The sequence below is a fragment of the Sinocyclocheilus rhinocerous genome, unplaced genomic scaffold (genome assembly GCF_001515625.1).
Source record: "Sinocyclocheilus rhinocerous isolate Xijiao unplaced genomic scaffold, SAMN03320098_v1.1 scaffold429, whole genome shotgun sequence".
NCBI classification, from domain to species: Eukaryota; Metazoa; Chordata; class Actinopteri; order Cypriniformes; family Cyprinidae; genus Sinocyclocheilus; species Sinocyclocheilus rhinocerous.
The window spans coordinates 755553-782419 of record NW_015665829.1 but is presented as its reverse complement, the minus strand read 5'-3'; the positions used below and the strand labels follow the sequence as shown (position 1 = coordinate 782419).

At 37.7% G+C, this 26867-nt stretch overlaps 1 protein-coding gene across 1 annotated transcript in view; it reads right to left on the bottom strand.

Annotated features, from left to right (window-relative positions):
* The window catches only part of LOC107731575 (regulating synaptic membrane exocytosis protein 3-like), a 75119-nt gene extending 52450 nt beyond the window's left edge, over positions 1-22669 (bottom strand). The window contains exons 1-2 of the mRNA XM_016542695.1: positions 22492-22669; positions 7066-7354 (exon numbers count right to left, since the gene is read on the bottom strand). Of these exons, the coding sequence (XP_016398181.1) occupies positions 7066-7315 (250 nt within the window). The 5' untranslated portion in view covers positions 7316-7354; positions 22492-22669. The remainder of the gene's footprint in view (positions 1-7065; positions 7355-22491) is intronic.
* Between the last annotated feature and the right edge of the window lie 4198 nt (positions 22670-26867).

Sequence of the window (26867 nt, the reverse complement as noted above, 5' to 3'; positions counted from 1 at the left end):
ACTTTTAAGATTCAAAGTACACTACAAGTGCGCATTCAGTAGGACTAAGCACACTTCTTTTTCTCAATGGATTACACAATCAAGTTTGTTAGTCTGTATTAGGGGTCATTCTTGAATTCAATTTGTGAAATTTTTTAATTGTTACTTCATGTACATATGCAGACTGACCTTTCTGCAGAGAAAACAATGTAATCAAAATACCTTATCTAGCTGGGACAGAGAGAAGTCTGGAGGCAGGGAACCGTGTGTGTGTGTGTGTGTTTTCTACCTCTCAGTGTCATGTTCAGATTTATCTAAATATAGGTCCACTCCCTTCATTAGCATGACCCGCAGTACAAAGGCCCCACAGCAAATAGATTGACAGCTCATTTCGAAAGGAGTGTTGTCAGCTGTGTTTTAATAAAAACCAAGGGTCGGGTGAGTGAGTGCCTCACTGTTGTCATGGAGATGGAGAGGGTGCCAGTGATGTCTGCCTGCCAGAGCCATTCAGTGCTGCTGGAAAGTGAAGATGCCATGTTGTGCCATGACAGCGACGTACCCATATGGTCGAAATGAATCGTTTGCAAATACATGTCAGATAGAAACGATGTAAGCTGCTGGAATTCTTTTATTTATTTTTTATTTAATTTTTTTTTCAAATCGTCCAAGCCTATGATGAGGATTAATATAGAGCGTATTAAGAGGTATTCAGCCTTGATTAAATTCTTCAAGGTTGGCCTTCTTGGTTAGCCAGATAATCTGTAGAATAATGTGGCATAAACCTGGGATATTAACTGTAAAAGTTCACCTAAGAGCAACATAGCTACTGTTTGACTGTTAGCAAGCATGCTAAAGCACAAGGTGTTCATCCTGGAACATCCTGATCATCCTGCTATGCTAATGAAACTAGCCACACTTTTACATTTGTGAGAAATTAAAAATCTTGGTTTTTGCCAAGATATCCTGATGTATCATGTATCTGGCTACCATTGTGAGAAAGAAGTACATGCTTTCAAAAAGAGTACCTAAATAATATACTTTAAGTGAATATACTTAAGAGTGAACTGAATATAATGTTTTCAGGCACTGAATTGTATTTAAATAAATAAATTTAATTAAATTTAAATAAAAATGTATTATAGTTAAAATTTATTTTAAATGCAGTTAGTTGTACTTTAGAGTGCTTTTTGACTCATGTAGAACTTAAGTACATCTTATTATATCATCTTTAAATGTAATATCAAATAACACACAATAGTTCAAATTATAATGTGTCACGATCACCTGCTGGAGTGCCCATGAGCTCCTCCAGAGGGCACCCTCCTTGTTCACGGACTTCATTCCCCATAATCCTTTGCACACACTCTTCAGCACTCATTGTTTGCACCTGTGTCTTGTTAACCCTGTCTGCTAGCCATATTTAAGCCCTGTGTTTTGTCACTTTTTGCGAAGTCTTGTATGTGTTACTACTGCATTTCTGAGCGCTCAATTGATTATCTGTTCCATGGTTTTGACTCCTGTCTGTTTTCTGGATTTCCCTGTTTGCCTGAGTTTCCTGCCTGGTGTTTTGTGTTGGACTGTTTAACCTGTGTCTATGACCTCTTGCCTGTTTATTGGACTATGTCTGCATTTGGATTCTCAACCTTTAGTCTCGGAGCAGTGAGTAATATAATGAAGTACTTTACATGTGCTTTAGTATGTTAGACGAGACAAAATTTGTGTACTTCTTTAATGCATGACAAAAGATTATTAAAACATAATGATTTAAAATGTACTTTAAAAAAACTTTTAATTTGACATTATAAAGTGTACTTTTTAAGTGTGCGTACAGTGTTAAACAGTCAAGAAAGTGAACTCTTTTTAAGTACACATAAGTGGCCTTTTATTCCATTAACATTGCATTATTAAAAAAAAATATATATATATACTTATTTTTCACACTGTTACCACATCCGAAGATCAGGATCCTGACCTGTAGCGGAGTATAAGTGAAAAAATTAAGCACTTACACAGTAGGTCTATTATCAGTCTTGTCAGTCAATCACCCATTCGATTTTCCTTCATCACTCAATTTCTCCTCCGTCTTTCGGCTCCCTGAGCTTATGAACTCACATTTATTGCATCACTGACTCGGAGCTGAATAAGACCCACACCACAGTATCGGATTAAATTGCTTGGCTGGAATTCATGGTGTGTGGAAGTGGAAATGTGACAGAGCAAATTAAAGCAGTTATCCAGGATAAGGGCAGATGGGTGCTGAGGCGCTGACCCTGATGCCCCAGACAGGTGAACCCTGGAGCCTCAAACTTACAACACATCCAGCCCTTGAGACTCATCAGCCCTGCTGGGAGACGACAGTACACTGGAAAGGTCATCCTTTATAGAGCGCACATACACACCGACATAAGCTACTGAGAGAGAGAGAAAGAAAGAGAAAGATAGAACGAGAATTGACTCTTTGCAAAGCCCCACTGTCCAATCCTAGTTAAGCAACTGTCCATAGTGACACATGCTACTTCAAGAGATAGTTCACCCAAAAATGAAAATTATGATATCATTTACACAGCCTCGTGTCATTCTAAACATGTATGACTGGCTTTCTTATGTGGAACATAAAAAAAACCCCGATATTTTGAAGAATGTTGGAAACCAAACATTTGCTGGTCCCCATTGACTTCCATTATATGGACAAAAAAGAGATTTCTCAGAATATCTTCCTTTATATACCACAGAAGTCATACAGGTTTGGAAAGTCATGAGGGTGGGTAAATGATGACAGATCTTGGTGAACTATCTGTTTAAAGCAGCATTTTTTTTTTCTTTTGTCAAATTTTTAAATAAATCTTGCAAAATATTTTGGATTAAACAGTGTGTCATTCCCAAATTGTATGTAGAATATTAGTTAGAAAACCTACATTTGCTCCAAGGTCATTTTATTTACTGTATGTGTTGATTCAGGTCATTGTAATATCAACAGTAACTGCTGACAGTACCTCAGTGATGCTTTTCCCATTTCAGTGACTTTGAGGTGCATTTGTCTAGATTCTAGTTTCACCTTACTGTGTAATTTAACCATTTATTTAAAACAGTAAATACTTTGCCTAGTCTCAGTTCATTCCTCAGTTCTTCATTTTTTTTATTTTTTATTGAGGCACAATTATAGTTAATAGTTAGATAATAGTGAGAATTGGTCTCCAAACTAAAGTGTGACCATTATATTATTATAATGCCTAATAAATATAATGTATATTAACAAGCTATTAATAACAATATAAGAAAAATAGGCCCATAGTAGATGACAACATTGGCCAGAATGCTCTAATGTTTGTCAAACGAAGTGTTTTCATAGTTTAGAAAAAATACATCTAATCAGTTGAGAAAAACATATTATTCATTCAAGGGAACAATCAGGAATAATTCAATAAATAAAAATGTATGATGTAATTATTCATGTTTTGTCACAAAACTTCTGACTAATAAAATCTCTCTGTTGCATGACTGTGTTGTCATTGTAATTTGAATTCCCATTCAATGGAGATTCACCACAATTCTTGTGGTTCACGTCTAATTCAATTCAAATTCACCCTCGTGAATCAAAAAGGAGCAAGTTCTTAAATCCTGAACTGAGACGGTCAACAGCAAAAATATAGATTTAGCCCCATGTGTTCATAACACGAGTCATTATAAACTGGCAGCTGGATTTGCCTGACAGGTTCGTCTGCATTCGCCAGGACGGCTCACAAGAACACACTGCAGCGCTGGCTTGCTGGACTGTGTTAACGCTTGTGGGCTGCTGTTGATCCTTATAGAGAGCGAGAGTGTTACATGACAATTCCCCCTGGTCACAGAGTCTGTAATTACCCCACAGGAGCACAATTACGCCGGGGGAGAGCAAAAATAAGAGGGTATAAAAAGAAAGGCAGAGCAGTGGGCTGCTGACAACAGAAACGTCCTCAGACTCTAATCTAGGTTGGGTCTAGGTCTTCTTTTTCACTGACTAAACAAACAGATTCGAGATGCAGGTTTATTCCTGGGAGAAGCCAAGGTTATGCTGTGTTACTCAGCCACACATGCAGTCATCCATGAGTCATGCAGGGTGATGGGAAGGTTAGCCTGTTCAGAGCTTTTCTAAGAGCAGGGAGCAATCGTCACATGCTCTGCTGACTAACACGCAGCCTTAATATCCTACGGCCACACATAAACACGTACAGAGACCAGATGAAGAAAAGCTAATGAAAGGACATCCCTGTATATCAGCACATATTAAAACACAAATTGGTGACTAAATACCTACACTTTCTGAAGAAAATGTGAATGGTGCTTGATCTTGCCGAAGTGTTTTAGAGGCTATCAGAGCAGAGCTAAAGTTCTCAGTGATTCTTAACACACTGCCATGCAGTCGCTAGGGTGCTCTGGATGGTTGCTATGGTGTTGCTAGGGCTGCATGAATAGGGCTGAATTGGAATAAAACTGAAACCGCAATATGGCTTAATGTGATTATCAAATCACAAAGTCTGCAATTTAATTAAAGAAAGAGTGGTTCTGTGGTTTTTATGTCAAAATAAAAGTTTGATGATCTAGCATTTGAAAATTAAGAAATGAAAAGAGCCATAAGTATACAGTTGTAATGTAAAATAAAAAAATTATTATTATGTAATTTTTCTGAAATACTTAAAATTATTTATTTTACAGTGAAATATTACAATTCGTAATATTTCTTATTTTTTTATTTAGTTTTTATGTAGTAATTTTTATATTTTTATGCAATAACAACAACAACAACAACAACAATAATAATAATGATGATAATAATAAATTATTATTTGTGCAGCCCTACAATTTCTTAAATACTTGTTGTTTTATTTTACAGTGAAATATTATAATAGTAATATTTATACTTTTGTTTTTATTAGTAATTTTCACATTTTTATTTTGTATTTTTATTTATTATTTTATAGCCATATTGACATATAAACAAATTGTCAAATTTTCCAGCCCAACAAACAAGTACAGCAAAACTGGCTCATTTTAAATTGCAAATAACAATCACAATTAGATTTTTTCCCCAAATTGTGGAACCCTTACTGCTTAATGACTCAAGTCAAAGACTCGCTAGAACTATTTTATCATCCACTAGGTGAAAATCATAAATCTGATTAATTATAAAAGCAATCCACAACTCTTCTACAGTTACATGCTTAGATTGTATACTTAGGGTTTAAAAAAGACAAGATCCCCAAAATGTGCGTGTAGATAATGGAAATGGAGAGTTTAGCATGGTGATATGCATGGCAATGTTAATGTGTTTGGTCTTGGTACAATAGATCTGCAAGGCTGCTGCTGCTGCTGCTGTGCAGAACAAGAACCGAGACTTGCTACTGTCAATACATCCACAGACAAGCTGCTGTCAGCATGTAGGAAATACTACTGCTGCATATGCAACATATACGAAATCACCCCGTAGCAGATCTATACAGGTGGAGCTGGGGAAGGTGGAGGGTTTGTGAAGTGCGCTGCAACTGCTACAGCAAGCACTAGCCAAGTATTTGTATGTTGAGCAGCAAGCTCACTGGCTGCTGATGCGAAAAGAAACCAATCAGCTGCGCCATGTGAATGATGATGTGATTATATCAGATTGAGTTAGAACCTGTCAGCCTGCGCTATCTAGAGTTTCATGAGAAAACTTTGTATTTATCTAAACATATTTTTTCAAAAACTACTTTTTCCTAATACTATCAGTAAATATTTTCATTAAATCACTGTGGAACACAATGAAGCGCCACTATGGTTTATAACTAATATTACTAATGAGGAAGTGGGCAGTAATATTGTGTGTTAATCAGTGGGTTGAAACGCGCAACACACAATGTGGCAGAAAGTAAAACAAAGAGAGAAACTTAACATTTTTTGGCATCTATATATACATAAAATACAAAAAATATTTTATAAAATATACAAAAAATAAAAAATAAAACCATGTGTCATAAACTTATATGATGCATTTTTCTAAAGGTTTTTGCATTTGCTGTCAGAGGATCAAAAAGAGACGGGTTGTGTGAGAACAGTTTAATCCAGAGCATGTGAAGTCATGGTGACCAGAACATGAGGGAAGACAAAAATAGGAAGTGATGTGCACATAGATATATTGAGGACCACAGACGCTATTATGGAGGGTGCAGTGTACTCTTAGAAATATTTATATATATATATATATATATATATATATATTACACAAACACATTTCAACCATTTAAAGTGTAGTAAAAGAAATTTAAAATCTATCAATTCTAGAAAGTGACCTCAATATACAGTGCATATGACATTAACATGTATAAGAACATGATGGATGGAAAGAGGCATTTGTCGAAAACGTAGAAAGTACCATTTTTTTGCCCTCCTGATCATGTAAAGATTAAGGTTTGTCTAGGTAGTGTCTATTAGACTGGTTAAAACTGCAGCTCTGCAGTGATAAGTTATTCCGTTTGTGTGTTTTGAAGCTCTGGTGTGCTCAGCTGCTTTGATATTTCTCTATTTTTACTGATTTCTGGAATGTAGCATCTTCCTGAAAATGGGAAGGAGAATTGTTAAGCATGATTTTTATTTTTTTTTTGCAATGGTTGGAGTGTTTCCTTTTGAATAAAAAGACAATGACTGATAACTTTGTGTGAGACTCTTGTATGTTGTTTGCGTTAATGCCATATCAAGTAGCCTATTGTTTTATATTGGCAATGAATCTCATTTCTCTAAAAATATGAACGATTTTATTTTCTTATAAAAATCCCAAAGTAAGTAAGTCTTGTAATAGTAATTCTGTCTTGCATATGGCCCTCAAAACTGTTGAGGAAAGAGACTGACAGGACTTGGTAACTTTGTGAAACCTTGAAAGTCAAATAAGGACAAGAATGTTGAGCGGAGGTGAAGGAAAGTGAAAAGAAATTAAGTGAGAAAAAAACTACACACACCAGAAATGACAAACCATGGCGTGAAATTGTTCAGGCTGCGACAGCGAGAGCAAACGGGGCAACAAAACAAGAAGCATATCTGACAGAGTACAGCAGGGTAGATGGAGTATTCAGAGTTGCCCACCTTGCTGGTTTAGCTGCAGTGTGCTCTTGCTCCACTGTGACAGACCCACAATAGCCACCATCTTGGCTCCCAGGCTGGAGCGACGCTTCTTGTTTCCAGCCAGGCCTGTGGCGTCGGGCCCCGTGCTGCTGGGGCTCTTCTCCAGGCTGTACATGGCACCACTGATGCTGGAACTGCGAAATACGTTCCGGGCCGCCACCACGCTCATCCCGCCTGGGCTGGGTACATCCACTGAGCTGCTGAGCATCATGGTCCTACACAAGCCGCTGGGCGCAGAGCTGGAATGAGGCTGGGAGGAAGAGGGTGTAAAGTTAGATGCAACATTTAATTTATGGAAGTCTCTTTTGCTCATAAAGGCTGCATTTATTTGATCAGAAATGCAGTAAAAACAGTAATATTGTGAAATATTACTACAGTTTATAATAACTATTTTCTATTTGAATATATTTTAAAATGAAATGTATTCATGTGATGCAAAGCTGAATTTTCAGCATCATTACTCCAGTCTTCAGTGTCATCCTTCAGAATGCATTCTAATATGATAATTTGCTGCTCAAGAAATATGTCTTATTATCAGTGTTGAAAACAGTTGTGATGCTTAATATTTTTGTGGAAACCATGATACAGTTTTTCTGAATTCTTTGATGAAAAGAAATTCAATTAAGATGAATTTAATAAACAATAAAAAAGATTCTTGAACATAGATGTAAAAAAAAGTAGTGCTGTAGTGAACGCATTTCAAAAAATGAAAGTGTAAAAAACTTAGAACTTTAAGTGTAAAGAAAATGTACTTGTCACAAATGCATTTGATGTACTTGTCTCATTTCCTGTCACACATTTATACGTTTATGCCACAATATTACTCCTATCACTAAATAGTCACTAAATATAGAACTTTGAGACTCAGACCTTTCCAACAATATGTGTTTTGTCAAGATTAGAACATGTTTTGATTATAAAATTATGTAGTAAATTTTGCTATATGGCACTTGACTCCACCCACTGGGGCAGGAGCCCACTAAAATGATTCAAATGACCATTTCCATGATAACACAATCTCCAGTTTCAAAGTGGTTTTCACAGGATGAATTTTGAGTGTCAACGCTTTCAAATGATATCGAATAATATCTAAATACTACAATATGTGAAAAAATGAAATAAAAAAAATTCAAGAATCACTAGAAGGATGCTTACAGTTAAAGTTTTGAATGGTATTCTATTTCTACAAACCATCCCATTTTGCTGAATTAACTCACTAAAATCATGCACAGCTGTTATTTTTGAAAAATCAGTATTTTCATAATGCACCAATTTATAGTTGTGAGTTGTGAGTTGTCTGTATTGAATGTGATGCAATAAAAAGGTAGTGTGTCATGAAATAATGGCAAGAAACATCTTTATATGGAGTTGACCTCATGGGCTGCATGCAAAAACAGACAATGCAAACAACCAATGTAGTCCGATTGATGTGTAAATGAGTCTTACGAGTCGATTCGATGGGTCGCGCCAGTGTAGCCTGATTATGAATCAGTTATTTTTAGTGAATCAAAAACATAATACATTTGTTTCCCTCTCTCCCCAACATTTTTGTTTTTGCTAAGAAAATATACATTTGTTACTAACTACATAACTTTAAAGTGAGAGTAGCATAAAATATAAAAAATGTGTTTAACACTAATATATGCATTTCAAGCATCATAAATTGTGATTTAAATTGGCACACATATTTCTCTCATATGGCTTGGCTCACCATATATAGAAATGCATGAAATGCTCTTGCTCACATGTGCAGAATGATACTAGCCTGATAAATGATTTAGAAGAAGCACTGGCATGACATCTAAAAGCGCAAGTGAGCTGACAAAAAAAAATCAGTCTATTCTAGCCACACAATTCCCCGTAATGCAAGTTCAGCTGCTTGGCGAATTCGAGCCATAAATGAAAAAAAAAGTGTAGCCTAATTCATGTTCCATCTTCTCCATGAACAGCATCTGCATGTTTGTTTTCTGCACTCCCATTCTCTTTCTCTCGCTCCCTTCCCCCTGTTCTCCACTCGCCGCTTTGATCTGCGCTTCCTCATATCAGCTCATGTGTTTCTGGGTCCGTGGCAGGCCTCCCTCTTGTAAATGAATCAGCCTGCCTCCCTGAGTGATAATAATCATAATTTAGAGCTGGATCTGGACTAACACTCCTTTGAAATTAAAATTAAATGAAAAGAAAGCAGGGTAAGACTTTATCATAGTAATCAGGTTGATTTAGGATTGTGTATGTGAGGTCTGAACGGCTGGGAGAGATGAGCGGAGAACAATGGGCTCAAATGTGGCAGCATGGCCGATCAAAGTGACCCGTGGCCCTCTGCTGCTTTGTCCATCGTCGTACCTTGAGTTCGAAACTGTTGCCGCTGATAAGTACAGACAGATTAAGAGGGCACCTTTTATCAAACGTCTCACTGCACAGACTGTATTACAGCAAGGCATCACCCGTGTCGACCCGCGCCTCGCAGACAAAGCGTGACACTTTTGGGGTCAACTAGAACAAGGTGAAGTGGGTCCCATTTATTTACGGTGTCCTGACAGGGCTTAATAGAGCAAGAACTTGTGGGTCGCTGAACTCTCTCAATCACAAATACCACTTTACACAGACATGCTAGCAATGCTGCTGGTGCCAGACCCAGTGCCCAATTTGGCCCCGTTCCATGTGTAGCCAACAAAGAAAAGCAGAAAAATAGTCTCAGCTATGACACTTTAAACCTGCCAATCTCAAAATAGGAACGTCAGAGGCTGAGAGTCAGTATAATATCCTTAGCGTAAAGTGTGACTACACTGTCGCAAATCACAAAAAACTCCATTAGAATCTAGACTAAAAGTGCATGTGTGAATCTATTCTGATATAAAATGACTCTATTTACTATTCACTCTCAAATTAACTAATTAATCGCACATTTTTCTGAAATTAATTGCGATTAATTGCGATTAATCCCACCTAACATTAGAGTTTTTAAATATACTTTTATATTGCAATAATTTCACATTCAATCTTCAAATTAATGTACAAACATAAATACAGTATATTTTTTTATATTTGTTTAATGGCATCTTTTTTTATGACTGAAGGCCAGTATCAATGATACCAATACTGATTTCTCTATAAAAAATTTTGGTAACTTCATGACTTAACTGACCACGGCATTGCATGCACGTAGTTTATTTTGTGCTTTGATATGAAAGGATACAGGCGACAGTGCGTGCCGGCGCCTTTGTGCGTGCAATTGAAGAGCACGCGCTTCGAGCACAGTACCGTTTCCGCGCTCGCTTGACTCGCGCCTGGCGCTGAAGTGGAGTGGAGCGTGCGTCTGAAACGTCTCCCGTTCTCAGTCGTTCTGCGACTGAATAAATGCACTTCTTGTCAAGAGAAAAAGTGACAGAAGCAGCAGTTGTGAGTGGGGTGGCCAACCCTAGCCCAGCCCCTGCGTTAATTGCGTTAAATATTTTGAACGCGTTAAACTGAAAAAATTAATCGGCTGCATTAACGCGCTAATTTTGACACCACTACAAATAATATGTATCAATATAATGGATCGGTGTTATAATTGTTAAATATTTTATGTTTCACAGCTATAAAGTTGCTGGGACTTTAAAACAGGTTTTCAAAACTAGTAGTAAGACGTGTAAACATTGACTGTGATACACCATATTTGTCTGTATGAAGGACCTCTTTGCCTCAGAAGACAACTTTCACTGCCCAGTTTACTTCTTGAGACAGCAAGATGCTCTGGCCCATGACTGGCCCAGCACTCGCTTGTATGCCTCCCCCCCCCGATTGCCCTGCTTCCTCCTCAGGTCATCAGATGGTCCAGGAAAGTCAGATGCTCGGTCCTCTTGGTGGAATCAGATGTGGTTCTCGGGGTTGATTCAGCTGCCCATTGGTCCATACCACTGAGGACAGACCTTCTCTCGCAAGCTTGTGACATGTAATGTGTCATCCGTTTTAACCTTCCGTGTTTAGTTTCCGAGGGGAGCTTGGAGATTAAACCCGCCTCGTCCTCATACTGTGCCGACCTGGGACTTATCCATAGTCCTACGGGGCCCTCCCTTTGAACTGCTCCAGTTGGCCGATTTGCAGCCCCTGTTGCTTAAGACTGCCCTCCTCGTCGGTCAAGTGAGTGGGTGACCTGCATGCACTGTCAGTAAGTACTTCATGTCTTGAGTTTGGGCCTAACGACTATAGGGTCGTCCTCAAGCCAAGACACAGCTATGTGCCTAAAGTGCTCTCCACTCCGTTTAGAGCAAAAGTCATTACCATTCTGGCTTTTCCCAATTCAGAGGATGAGAAGGGTCCTCATACACTCTGCCTGGTCCAGGCTCTTAGAGAGCAGCTCTTTGTATGCTTCGGAGGCCGCTCTAAAGGGCTGCCAGTTGCAAAGCAGAGACTGGATAGTGGACACTATTACCCTGGCTTATGCCTCATTGGGCTTACAGTGTCCTATAGGAATACGGGCCCATTCCACTAGGGGAATGGCCTCCTCCTGGGCTTGGTCCAGTGGGATTTCAATTGATGATAGCTGGTCCTCGCCATCCACCTTCACCAGATTTTATCATTTGGACGTACCTGCCCTCCAGGCACGGATTTTGACCACCTAAATTACCTAATTCCCTCTAAGAGTGGAGAAGATCCTGTTATGTAGTCCCCAGCTTAGTGGCTTGGGGCTCATATTAGCTCATGCTTACATGTGGGATGTAAGCCCTCAGTATGGGCAGGGCTCGCAGAGCGGCTACATTCTGCACTTGCTTATAGCACGGCACTATTGGATGCGTTCTCCATCAGCGTTTAATGCAACTAGGGCTGTCAAAATGACTGAAAAACTAAATTAGAATTTGATAGTATTTAAGTAGAAAATTCGAATTTAGTTTTTCAGTAATTTTGACAAGTTGCGTTAAACGCTGATGGGGAACGCATCCAATAGTGCCGTGCTATAAGCAATAGCAATTATAAGCAAATAAGCAATTATATTCGAATTTAAAAGGCATAATTTCAGTTAGGGGGAAAAAAGCTTCTGGCTTCTGGCTTCTGGTTTTGGCTTCTCTCCTGAGGCCACAAGAGGGTGCATCCAGCAAAATATTATGCACGTTTCTTCAAAGCGTAATAAAATAGCACGACTATCTTTGAAAAAAAGTGCATAATGTTTAAAATAATGTTTATAAACTATATATAATTGATCAAGTTGCTTAATTAGAAAAAAAACCAGCACCATGCATGTATGTATAGTTTAATACAAAGGACCGAAAACCAATCACAAAGAGTAGGCTACTTTCTTCATTTAAAAAGAAAAAGTTGAACTTGCATTCATTTTACATGGCTTTCTAAACATGCCGCTCTCTGCGAGACACGAGTGCAATGCTGATATTAATAAAATATTTGTAGTATATACCTGATATTAATATTAAACACTTAATTTTAACAATATTAGATAGCTATCTAATCAGCACAGATGCTACGGAAAGTTGACATAGGTTTCTAAAAATTGCATCTAGTACCACATTACGTGTATAGGCAATTTATAGTATTAAGATGAAATAAAAAAAAATATGGTAACACTTTATTTTGATAGTCCACTTTAGACATTCTATAGTTTGCTAAAAAAACACCTGAAGGACTCCAAGATGGTGAGAAATAAGATTCTCTGGTCTGATGAGACCAAGATAGAACTTTTTGGCCTTAATTCTAAGCGGTATGTGTGGAGAAAACCAGGCACCTGTCCAATACAGTCCCAACAGTGAAGCATGGTGGTGGCAGCATCATGCTGTGGGGGTGTTTTTCAGCTGCAGGGACAGGACGACTGGTTGCAATCGAGGGAAAGATGAATGCGGCCAAGTACAGGGATATCCTGGGCGAAAACCTTCTCCAGAGTGCTCAGGACCTCAGACTGGAACTAAGGTTTACCTTCCAACAAGACAATGACCCTAAGCACACAGCTAAAATAACGAAGGAGTGGCTTCACAACAACTCTGTTACTGTTCTTGAATGGCCCAGCCAGATCCCTGACTTAAACCCAATTGAGCATCTCTGGAGAGACCTAAAAATGGCTGTCCACCAACGTTTACCATCCAACCTGATAGAACTGGAGAGGATCTGCAAGGAGGAATGGCGGAGGATCCCCAAATCCAGGTGTGAATAACTTGTTGCATCTTTCCCAAAAAGACTCATGGCTGTATTAGATCAAGAGGGTGCTTCTACTAAATACTGAGCATTTTTCAGTTTTTCTTTTTTAATAAATCTGCAAAGATGTCAACAATTCTGTGTTTTTCTGTCAATATGGGGTGCTGTGTGTACATTAATGAGGAAAAAAAATTAACTTAAATGATTTTAGCAAATGGCTGCAATATAACAAAGAGTGAAAAATTTAAGGGGGTCTGAATACTTTCCGTACCCACTGTATATATTGAATCCAAATAGGGACATGTGATAGAAAGTTGGCAATGCTGTTGTGTTTTGTAGCAGCCTAATGTAGCAGCCTAATCAGTCATGTCACCATATGGCTGTCAAATGAGAGTTTAAAAAACTGAATGTAAAAGAGCACAGGTCTAAAGATGCATTTTTAAAAGTTTAATGTAACTCAACATGCAGTCATGAGCTTCACAAAACAGCCCCAATGCTTGTGTCTCTATGGCTGCATCCGAAATCACATATAGTAGGTGAAAAAAAGCATGTGACAAAAGAAGTAAGTCAGATTTCACAGCACTCACAGTACCCAGATAACCTACTACTTCCGGCATGATTCTGAAGTGTGCATACAATGGACATTTTACTATCCCATGAGGGATACGTTGCACATTCATACTATATAGACTGTACTTGTTTAGCAGTTGTAAAGTAATTACATATTCAAAATAAGTAACTACTCAAGAGAGTATGCGATTTTGGCCTGTGAACCCGTTCATGGGCATTACTCAGCTGACTCCCTCACTGAACCGCACGTGATTTTTCATCCGATTGTGAGGTACACTTTAGATTCATGAAATTTATTAAGTCTTTTTACTGACTCATTGTTCATACTGTATGTCAGCTTAAAGATACACATTCACAACATAGTTTTGTTATTGCAATCAATTAATAATGGTTTTCCAAAAAAAAAAAAAAATTAATAACCTGGTTTAATATTTGTCATTGTTTTCCATATGAGATCCAATTGCAAGGTTGAATTGATAATCATTAAATCTTGTTTTACTTTTTAAGTAGCACAGAAATAATTATTTTTTTAATAAATTATATTTAAATGAACCAAATACTATAAGAATCACTACAGTGATCTGCAATTTTCAACTAAAACAGTAATGTGGCCCCTAAATATTTCATTTTAGGGGTCAATGCCGCCTTCGTCATTTTTTGTCTGGGGCATTGCGTGTGATCCACCAGCTGGACCAACACTAATCTGTCAAAAAACAGTGTGGAAATTCATGCCTGTGTCAGCTCAAGGGTGTTTTAACAATTTTGTAGACCTCAGCATTACGCGGTCTTTTAGAAGATCCAGATGTAGTTCAGCGGTGAAGCAAACACCAAGATGACCCTCCCCAGACACGCTCAATCACTCTCACCACAGCAGAGGAGCCCAAATCTCAGAGAAGTGAAGAGGTCGTCATTAGTCACCATCCATCACTGGCCTGTTAACCCACTTCTCTATTCAGGAATTTCTTAATTTGGACCTGTGCTCAACACATTATCTCCTTACGCTTCTTTTTATGGGTTGGAGAGATAAGATGAATAATATGACCTCTTTGGGATGACGTTGACAAAAATCTCAGCCATCTGGGCTCCTCTTGGTTTAAAGCCAAGACACTTCTGTCCTCACTGGAGAAACAAAGGTCATGATTTCTTGAGAAGCTTTAGTTAAAGTGTAAAGTGGTCATTGAATTCTTACCAACTGCATTTCACTGAACCATCAGGGTGAGCGTGGAGCACATGAGTAACCAGTTAATCAAATTACAGTTAATAGAGTTGAAATCATAATTGCTTTTGGCCTCGTCAGTTTCTGGGCAATGGATACATGTAATTACAGTTATTAATCAGTCCACTGGATGAGGAAAAAATGTGCTTATTTTATTGAAAACGAATGATATGTTTTAAGGTTTGACAGCTTAAGGAAGGGTCTTTGGAGGTGTCACCAAAAATATTTTGCCATTAACGCACACTATACACACTATTTATTAAAAAAATAAAGGTTATATATTGGCATCCAGTTCCTTCAACAACAACGGAACATTTCCATTGCACAAAAAGTTTTTACAATGGAAAAGGTTCTAAAATGTTCTAAAAATGGTTCTTTTAAGAACTGCTCACTGAAAGGTTCTTTAGAGAACCTAAAAAATGTTCAGGGTGTAAAAACACCCTTTTGGAACGTTTACGGTAAATATCACGAGATGGTAGAAATGTGTCAACCAGTAGATTCTGCTATACTGTTTATACCACAAATATATCGAATATAAATGGACAGAAATTGGTGAGCAACCAAGAAACACGGAGTTTTACATTTGTGGTTGGCAAGCAATGACACAACTTGCCGCATTCATACAGAATTAATTTGATGTGCTTCCACTGAGACTCAACTGAATAATCATGCTTTGCGTCCATCAAGTTATAAATAAAAAGGGAAAATAATCAAAGGAGAACAAAAATGCTATAATTTACAAAGAATTTAACTCATCTGATTATCCAAAAATATCTTTACCACGTGGTTATTTACTATATAAACTACTGGGTTGAATTTCCTGACAAAAATAACTGTATTGTAAAATGTACAGTTACCGTGGTATAAAATCATAGCATGGAATAAGATTTTGGTAAACCGCCCACCCCAATGCATGTCAAGATTGTTCTGCTGTCTCTTTCTCTATTTCTGCATATTTTTGGAAAGGAAGTTTTATTCTGTGTTCCTCAGCCAGTGATTTCAGGCCAGGTCGCTTCTACATCACACTTGAGGGCGAGAGAAGAGAGAGATAGTAGATGTGTGAACACCAAACTCAAACACACAGTCCTCTACATGCTGTCTGTCTCTCATCATACAAGCTATGCTGTGTCACACAGCATGAGTAATGCTACAGTCATGCTCACTTACACGCACACAGCTAAAAGGAGGCCTGGACTACAGCAGCCCATAACACTCTCTCCATTAACAGACCATTAGTTGTGTGTGTGTGTGTGTGTGTGTGTGAGAGAGAGCGAGAGAGAGAACTTTGCGAGAGAGAAATTAAGGCTTTAACTGAGCACTAAGTAAACTGTCACTTATTATAAAGTTTTACACAGTAAAGAAATTACTATATCTTTAAAAATGTGATTGCCTAATAAATTCTGTTTTATTTTCCATGGGGAGGGTTGTTGCATGGATGTGACATGTTAAATTCACATGACCAGCCAAATACTACTTGCTTTACATTTGTAACCACCCAGTTCTTGAGCACTTTTGCTTGCAGAATATCTGAATCATGAATGACAGTGAATAGTTCAGTTCTTCTTATTCTGTGTTTTATTCCACTCAGAAAGATACCATTTTCAACAGCTACATGTTTGTAATAGACAAAGCCATTATTAAAGGGTTCACCCAAAATGAAAATTATGTCATAATTTACTCACCCTCAAGTTATTCCAAACCTGTATGAGTTTCTTTCTTCTGTTGAACACAAAAGAAGTTATTTTGGCGGTAGCCATTGACTTCTATAGCATTTTTCCCTGCTATCGAAATCAATACCAGCAACTGTTTGGTTACCAACATTCTTCACAAAACAGCCCCAATGCTCATGTCTCTGTGAGTTAGTGGTTTGGAACAACATGAGGCTGAGTAAATGATGACCAAATTTTGGGGGGAACTATCCCTTTAAGGCATTTTAACTTTAAAACGTTTGGACTGTTTGATTGGTTGATCTGTGCATATTTCTCTACTGATTCAGATGAGACACATTTTTCCCTGGAAAAAGCTATATTATGGACAGAGGACTCATGTGAAGTTAAAAAAAACATCTTGATGGATTTGTTTCTTACAAACATGCAGCTTTTTCCCTTCACAAGACGTTAATTGATGGACTGGAGTGGTGTGGATTATTGTGATGTTTTCATCAGCTGTTTGGACTCTCATTCTGACGGCACTCATTCACTGCAGAGGATCCATTGGTGAGCAAGTGATGTAAAGCTACATTTCTCAAAATCTGTTCTGATGAAGAAATAAACTCATCTACATTTTAGATGGCCTGAAGCGGAATACATTTTCAGAAAATTTTCACTTTTGGGTGAACTATTCCTGTAAGCACACTTCTTTTTCACAAGAGATTGAACGTCATTGTGGTTAGAAGTCTGGGATTTCAAATTGGAATAGATCATCTAACTTTAGATGAAATGTAGCATTAATTTAGTTAAGTGGAGTGGTAACTTTGACCAATTAGATTTCATTGTGCTACCCAGTGCAACATGACAGAAATAAACTGCCAAGAAAATCTTGGTTGTCCCTTGTCGTAGTTGTGACTGGTTAGGTAAAACATTCAGATTACAATGAAAGAGAGAGCTTTGATCGCTTTAGGACACAGCATTTTGGAAGAGAGGTACACAGATGGAAAGGAAGCAAAGAGAGGCTGTGTAAGTACATTAAATCTATGAGGTCCAGAGATACAAAGAACAAACACTAGAGGTACAGGACATTTAGTGAAAATGAAAACCCAATCTCATCTGTAGCAGCATGTGTGCAAATGAGCACAATGAATGGTCCTTCCGTGTTTCTTTTCTCGTCCCTGTCATCCTGCGTTCCTGCTCTCCTCCCTCACTGCTTCCTTTCTCAGCCCTCTTCCAAATCTCTTGCTTCTTATTTAACCATGGTGCTTACACAGATATCGGACAGAATGGGTAGGAGTTGCATATAAACTGTTTTTGCAGCTCTATGTTCTCTGTTTATTATTTTAGCTTACCTAGTTGTTCTTAATGAACCTATACTCTATGTATATTGCATTATGCATTGTTTATATCCTTTCATTTGACATCTGATGTGATGTATTATTTTCTATTTTCTTATATATTGATAGTTCACCCAAAAATTGTCATAGTTTTCATAATTTTCTTGTTCCAACCCAGTATTTCTTCTTCTGCTCTTTTCCAAGCTATTACCTGTACTCTGTACTCACAGATAATATAATATTAATGAAATAATAGGCCACTTAAAGGAATAGTTGAAAATGAAAATTTACTGAAAATGTACTCACCCTCAGTGTCTCCAAGATGTTGATGAGTTTGTTTCTTCGTGGGAACAGATTTGGAGAAATGTAGCATTATATCACTTGCTCACCAGTGGATCCTCTGCAGTGAATGGGTGCCGTCAGAATGAGAGTCCAAACAGCTGATAAAAACATCACAATAATCCTAACCCTAATCCACACCACTCCAGTCCATCAGTTAATGTCTTGTGAAGTGAAAAGAAGACATTAGTTGATGGACTGGACTCTCATTCTGACGGCACCCATTCACTGCAGAGGATCCATTGGTGAGCAAATGATTTAATGATACATTTCTCCAAATCTGTTCCCATGAAGAAACAGACTCATCTTGGATGGCCTGAGGGTGAGTACATTTTCAGCAAATTTTCATTTCTAGGTGAACTATACCTTTAATTGTCTCCCTATCTTCCTTCAAGATGACAATGTTCATGTGTAAATCATTTATTCACTTTCTTCTCCCATCCTCTTCTTCATCTCATTTTCTCTTTTCTTCACAGTGAGTGTGAGCTCCTTCAGTTTGGGTAGAGGGTCAGGGAACATTGATTCATTTTAGCACACAGCAGATTTACACTGATTTGCACCCGTCTGTCTCTCACACTCACACACTCTCTACTCGCTCTCTGTGTATTATATGAGACCTTGTACGTCACTGATTATCAAATCCCTCAAAATTCAGCCAGAAAATGCATGAGTGAGGAAACGATAGAGGGCTAGAGAGGGATGCGGACAAAAAAAATGTGTAGCAGCACCCAGCATAAAGGTTGCAGTCGACCGCAGAGTAGCTGCATATTTAATGCCCCCTTTGGTTGTGAGTTTAATCCTAGCGTTATGATGTTGCAATTATTGGAGAAAGATGGGGGCATGCTTACCTTTCACAGTAAGGAAACAAATACATTATTTGTATTCAAAGTGCACCAAAGCCTTCTAAACATACATATTACAAACTAAATTACAAAGGTCACATTAGGTTAACTGCATTAACAGTATGGACAAAAACATACCTTATTCAAGTATGAAAATGTAGACATGCTTGGCCAACACATATCATGTACATGGTTGATGAAAAAGTCGGTTCTATTTACTCTTTTTCAGCTGGCATCACAAATTCTTGTATTCTGTTTCAATATCCTGTTTCACAAAAATATGTCAGATTACAGAAGTAAAATGAGTTGCCGACAACATTTCAGGTTGACTTTAATGTGTTCTTGAACCACAAACTCAGTACTCATGGGGGTTTTAGAGTTACATTAAAATATTATTTTCCATTAAACGAATATGTTATTATTCAGGTAGCTATCAATAAATACATTTACAGTATAACTAAGCAAGCAAGATTCTCTTTAAACTCATGGTCTATGATGTTCACACTAATGCCTGCATAGCACCCCTAGTGGCAGCATTGTGGCAGTTTATTAAGAAATTAATAATTTAAGGATGCATTCAATTGATTAAAAGTGACCGTAAAAACATTTATAATGTTAAAAAACTTTTCTATTTCAAATAAATGCTGTTTTTTTTACTTTCTTTTCATCAAAGGATCCATAAAAAATGTATCACTTTTTCCACAAAAATATTATACATCACCACTTTTTTTAACATTGATAATAATAAATATTTCTTGAGCAGCAAATCAGCATATTAGAATGATTTCTGAAGGATCATGTGACACTGAAGACTGGAGTAATGATGCTGAAAGTTATTTTAAATTGTAATAATATTTCACAATATTACTGTTTTTTACTATATTGCTTGATCAAAAAATGCAGACATTATCAGCAAAGTTCTTTCAAAACATTTTTAAAAATCTTACTGATTCCAAACGTTTGAAAATGATTGAGAATGATTAGTAACACTTTAGATCAGGGAACACTATTCACTATTTCCTAGTTGATTATTAGCATGCATATTGCTAGAATATTGGCTGTTTAATAGTACTTACAAAGCACACATTAATGCCATATTAATTCGGCATGACCATATTTTAGATCCCTTAACTCAACCCTATACCTAAACTACAACAACCTTACCATCAATAAGCAGTTTGAGAGAGGCGGGGCATAGAGGACCTACAATAATGTACAGTATTTGAAAAATAATGTGTTTTTTGAACATTAAAGCATGTCAACATATTCTGTTACACCAAATACACAAAATAATGATCTTTAAAAAAGCATCATATGACCCCTTTAAGGGAAACTCTTAATCTAAAGTGTCACCTTTCTATTCAATTATCCCTATAAACATACTCATTTTTACATAACTAATAGTCTATTTCCAAACTAGATGTAATGTAAAATGTCATTTGCAAGTGCATTCACAAAGCTGAGCAGCATTTGAACATCGCAGCTCATTGACAGGCACAGAAAGACACTTCACTGGATGGCAGCTTAACGCCACAGAACTACAGCCTCGAAAAGTACCACAGAATCTAATCAGCACTCTCTGAATCGAGCGAAACAAAAATGATAAATCACAGATTTACTGCCATCAGGAGCCCGCTTGCATCCAAGCCCAGTGCACAAATAAGTATAACCTGGTATAAGAAGCACAAAATCTGGGCCCAGGAGCACCAAACGAAAACGAATGGTTTATTTTACACTCTACTTCATCCTAGAGGTTGAGAAAAAGCCAAGGGTTCCTTCAAGACAGAATGCTTGTCTCTAGCTGTTGTATGTGATGCATTGTTTACTTTATTTCATTATTTTCACCTCCTGCACCCAACAAAACATAACAAATATGTGCAGGTACTTGAAATATGGATCAGAATAACAAAAACTAACATCAGACCTACGACTTCACTAAAAGAACCACAACAATTCCTACATTCTCCATCCTCCTGGGCTTGTACCTGGCTTTACCACGGTATCTGAGTGGCACTTCTCAGTGTTTGGATATATTGGAGCATTAATGAGCCCATTTACTAGGAAATGCCTCGCATTTCTATAGCAATCCTATTTTGACCGAACATCAGTGAGTAGGCACCAAATAGTCTGGCAGCTGTGAACAGACTTATAAATTGGATTTTTACTGCCCTCCCATAGCTCTCTCAAATGGACTACGTACTTAAATCAGTGAAAGGTGTAACCGCCCTTTTCCCGCCCTTACGTCCTTCAGACACTTTATGGATTTAACGTATCGACTCAAACGTATCTCACAGGGATCACTGCTCCAGTGATATACAGACGGCTTAAACAACAGCTTGAACTGATTCGCTGTCGATTGAGCTTTACAAGCCGAACAATCGACAGACTCTGCGTAAATCAATCACATTTATCAGTGAACTATCAGCCACTGAGAAACAGATTTTATTTTAAAATGTCAGTGCTGGAATTCTGTTGATCTTTCATAAATGGAAGCTATTACGTGTACAGATTCAATGCTGTAAACGTTTATTTAGCACATGCCACAATTCCAGGACATCCTTGTGTAAAACTCTCAAGGATGCTGAGTAGATGTCTTTAAACATCTATACATAAACACTGTAGTGATCTGCTTTAAAATATGATATGTTCAATATCAGTGAATAAGGAACAATTTGTGGTGCATTGAAAACCTTGCATTAACCTTTCATTCATAAGATCTTCATTCAACCACTAAAAGACATTAATGTCCAAAAACATCTACAAAATATATATATAAACACTGAATTGTCTATTTATTTATTTTTTAAATAATGTATTTTACTGGCAGAATAAAGATATTATGAATGAAATGTTAATGCGAGGCTTTCAATGCACCATTTAACACAAATTGCTCCTTATTTACTGGTATTGGATTCATATTTTGAAGCAGCATGCTATTTTTCTTCTATAAAGTCGCATTTTAAAGTATGCAGAGGAGGAAAACACACCCATAATCAGATCTAAAACAGATCTCATTTAAATTAAAAGGAGAATAAATAAAAATAAAAAGGCATACAGCAGAGGCATGATGGAAATAGACCACAGATGCAGGAGTGAAAATAAATGCAGCAAGGGAGGTTTTGCAACATTCATGCAATGCACAGAATGATTTCTCAAACTCAGTTTGCATCAACAAATGTATACAAACAAAACATCAACGATTCATGCATAAAAGCTGACAACGTTGCACTCGTCGTCTTTAAAATGCAGCTTTGCCGTAATAATAATAATTCAATGCATCATGTCAGCTGCGCTCGCGAATCTGTCCAAACACTTACCGGCAAACAGCGAGCAGAAAGAGGCGCGGGATCGGTTCAGTTGGTCAGATAATGCTGTGTTTCTGTCGTGTCGTTGCAGATAATGTCATTGTTTGGGTTTGTTTGGTGTTCGCGTGCCAGTGTCTGGACGGAGTTGCATTCGCAGAAGAGCGCGACTGAGCGACTGACTGATGAGCGAGCGAGTGAGCGAGCAAGCGATGCGCTCCTGATCCAGCCTCCTCACAGCGCGCGCGTCTCCATGGTTACACACCTGATCCATTGGGCCCTATTGGGGCAGGTGTGTAACCATGGAGACGAGCTAGCGGCGATGAGACCGGATAAAACGCTAAACATTCAGTCCCCTGGTGGCGCGAGTTACACTGAATAATCACAAACGCTTATTAGGATGCCTAATGAACTTACTTCTCATCAACATCAGCCCATGCATCCTGACCAGACACACAATTACAGTACTCTTGTTCACTGTCTTCTTCAGGCTTGTTTTTCCTGAAAATGGGAACATGTAGTCATATGATTCATATGTAGTCCTGATTCAGAAGCATAAAGATTGCCTAAAGGTTTGGCCTGTGCCGCCTGTCTCACCTCAGAGGTCTTAAACTTCTCTCTATATAAGCTTAAGGTCATTTATAATCTTTTGAATTGATATTGCATTCATTGCAGAAAAAAACCGAATTAAAAAGTAATATTCTGATGCATCCCACTGTCATCTTTATCTACATTAAAATAAAGAATCATTCCTAATTTACATTAAAGTCCTTCTATACAGAATGATAGTACAACATGAATATATCTTAATCACTTTTTATTATTTGTACAATGAGTAGTTTTGAATAAACATTTTATGTTTATTTTAAGCAATGCATTTTTTAATGGTTTTAATTTTAGTTTTACTTGATGGTAATTTTTGTTTAGTTTAACTTAAAGTATTAAAATAACTGAAAATTACTATATATAAACTAAAAATGTATGATGTAAAAGTTTTGTTTCATTTCATACAGAATGCTGTAAACGTTTTTGTTTTTCTTTGCTTGAGTTTGCATTGTTTTTTGTTTGTTTTGATTTTGTTTGACTTTGTTTTGTTTTTGATCAATCAAAACGTTGTAACCAAAAGTTCTGTCATGACAACTCTCTGAGAGTTTAGCATGGTAGGCTAATATTCATGTCAGTGTATAATGTGTTTGGTCTTGACGGAATAGATTTGCTACGCTGCTGCTGCGGCAGAGAATTGCTACTGCCAATACATCCACAGACATGCTGCTGTGAGCATGTAGGAAATACTGCTGCTGCTGCACATATAACATACATGAAATCACCCCGTTGCAGATCTATACAGGTGGAGCTGGGGAAGGTGGAGGGTTTCTGAAGCGCGCTGCAACTGCTACAGCAAGCACTAGCCAAGTATTTGTATGTTGAGCAGCAAGCTCATTGGCTGCTGATGCGAAAAGAAACCAATCAGCTGCGCCAATGACACACACACACACACACACACACACACACACACAAACTCAATACTCGGGCAACAAATTACATAGCTGAAATAAAAGTGAAAATACCAATAAAAACAAATCACAACAATCTAACATAAACACCTGATTAGAAAAAATCAAACGTAAACATAAAAATACAATCAACATCATTAATGCAGAAAAGGACGAATATCAAACTCTTCATTAAGACCATTTGGTGATAATGTGTTCAAAGTATAAATCCAATAGGCTTCACGTTTTAATGTAACTTGTTCAGTGGCGGGCAGTAACGAAGTAGTTTTACTGGAGTAGTTTTATTTTGAGTAAATTTTACTTTTACTTCACTACATTCCAAAGCATAAGATCGTACTTTTTACTTCACTACATTTCAACAACTCACTGATTCAAATGAACCGTTTAGTGCGAGTCTCCAGTGAACTGAATTCACAAGTAAGAACCGGGAGATATTGTGAGCCCGTGCGCGACTGATGCTGTTAAATGTAAGTTACTAATGTCGAATTTTAGGATTAAGTATTGTAACTGAAAATCCTATTTAGGTCAAAGCTGTCAGTTGTTTGTGAACTAAATCTGCTGTAAAGGGTGATCTGTTTAAGCCCACTGAAATGCTTGAATGCAGACACATTAACATCAGAGTCTCGAGACTTGCTACTGCCAATACATCCACAGACATGCTGCTGTGAGCATGTAGGAAATACTGCTGCTGCTGCACATATAACATACATGAAATCACCCCGTTGCAGATCTATACAGGTGGAGCTGGGGAAGGTGGAGGGTTTCTGAAGCGCGCTGCAACTGCTACAGCAAGCACTAGCCGAGTATTTGTATGTTAAGCAGCAAGCTCATTGGCTGCTGATGTGAAAAGAAACCAGTCAGCTGCGCCATGTGAATGATGATGTGATTGTATCAGATTGAGTTAGAACCTATCGGCCTGCGCCATCTAGAGTTTCATGAGAAAACTTTGTATTTTTTGTTTCGTTTTATTTTTGAGCAACCAGAATTGTCAACCATTCGTTACCAAAGTTATTGTAAACATGTATGATGATTTTTCTTTAATTTGTGGGACTGTTAATGTATGTGTTTAAGATCATGAGAAACACATTCTTATGTTTACATTGAGTCCAGATCTGGAGCCTCCTCATGTGGAGTGTTTTCTCTGTGCAGACAGCAGTGTGGGATACATCGTGATGCTGCTACACAATTGGATTAAGAGGTTTATGGATTATGAAGATCTAAATGGCCTGACAAGGCAGTGATAGTCACCTGGAAAGTGAGTACTATTAGATTAATGGTGGCCCAGGCTCGAACCTGCCAGAGTGAATTAAAGCACCAGCCATTTTGCCCCTGGACATGAGTAATCCTTGCTGATGCCAGTGTTATCGCTGTGTGAGTGGGAAAAAGTTCCTAATGTTCATCCTGCCAGCTGGGGTCACATACATTGACCTCACACCCACTCATAGAACAGCACTCTGACTTCTACCATCCCTTAAAACTGAAAAAAAAAATACTGTTTTCCACTGTGTATTTTTATTATTTTTTTCATTGCCGGGAAAAATAATAAATCCAAATACCAGAAAGATGGATAAGCATAAGAATTCCCAGTCCCTCTCTTCCAAAGCAAGCTTCTTTTTTCCAGGAATAAATGTTGCAAAGTAGGAGGGGAAACCCATATTTATGATCCTGAACTTAAGAAATAGTTTAGGCATTAGATTACTGTTCTGATTGTTTTACCAGCAATAGAGGTCAACATTGAGGAAAAGAAGCATTCTGAAGCAGACTATTAATATGCATGTTTATACTGTATATAGGGAGTAGTAGTTCAAGGAACATTTGATCAATTCCTCAAGTTATAATTAGCATGTGCAGTGCAAATATTAGTGTTATTGTTGTTATCAGCAATGCCAGTCATGGGGACATCTAGACATATTGCATGTTTACTATAAGCAGAACAATAAAACATTGGGAATAAATAGTTTTCATTGTGATGTTTGCATACAGTGCTGTATTAATGATCCCTGATGAGGTCTTACCAGAATACCAGTTGCGGGTCTGTTGATGGAAATAGGATTAGGTAGGAAACAGTGATCATTTCCTTGTTGCAGACCCTCTTTAAAGGGGGGCATCTGGTTGTATCATGATGAAATTCATATTATAATTGTGGGGCTGTGTGGTTTTGCACCGTACCTGTAGTCATTTTCATAACTGTTCTGTTTTGCTGTCTTTTGTTGTGTTCATAAACATTCTGTTTTGTTGTTTTTGTTTGTTTTATTTTGAGAAATCAGATTATGAGAAATCAGATAATTGGAGAATACTGTGAACAAAATGTTCTGCTTTGTTTTGTTTTTAAGAAGAAAGCTTGACACACCACAGGTCCAAAAATGCAAAAAAAAAACAAACAAAAAAATGTATTTCATGTTCTCACCACAGGTGACGCTTCGAGCCGTATGGCTCTTCATCAGACAATGAACACATGTATGGAACGATATTCCGGACAATTTTCAAAAGGACTTGCAAATTGTATTTTCAATTGCGTTTTCCATATGTGGACGCATAAATTGTGACATAATCCAAATGCAATTGCAAATCCTGCATTACCGTTTGCATTTTCGCTTTCGCGAACGCACAGTGACTGCCAAATTTCAAATGAAAAAGCAAAGTCCATTTGCAACTGTATTTCCCATGTCTTAGGAGTTACGAGCCTGTCATATTTAAATAGCAATATTAATTACCACGTCTGCTTTTTCACTCTCGCTGCGTCGCGCATGTAACCTGCCAAAACTCAAATGGAATCGCAATTCCTTTTGCATTTGAATTTCCGATGTCTACATGGAAAGCTGCCAATCATCGTCAGGGGCGGGACTATACTAGGGGGCGTGTTTGTATTGGGAGGTG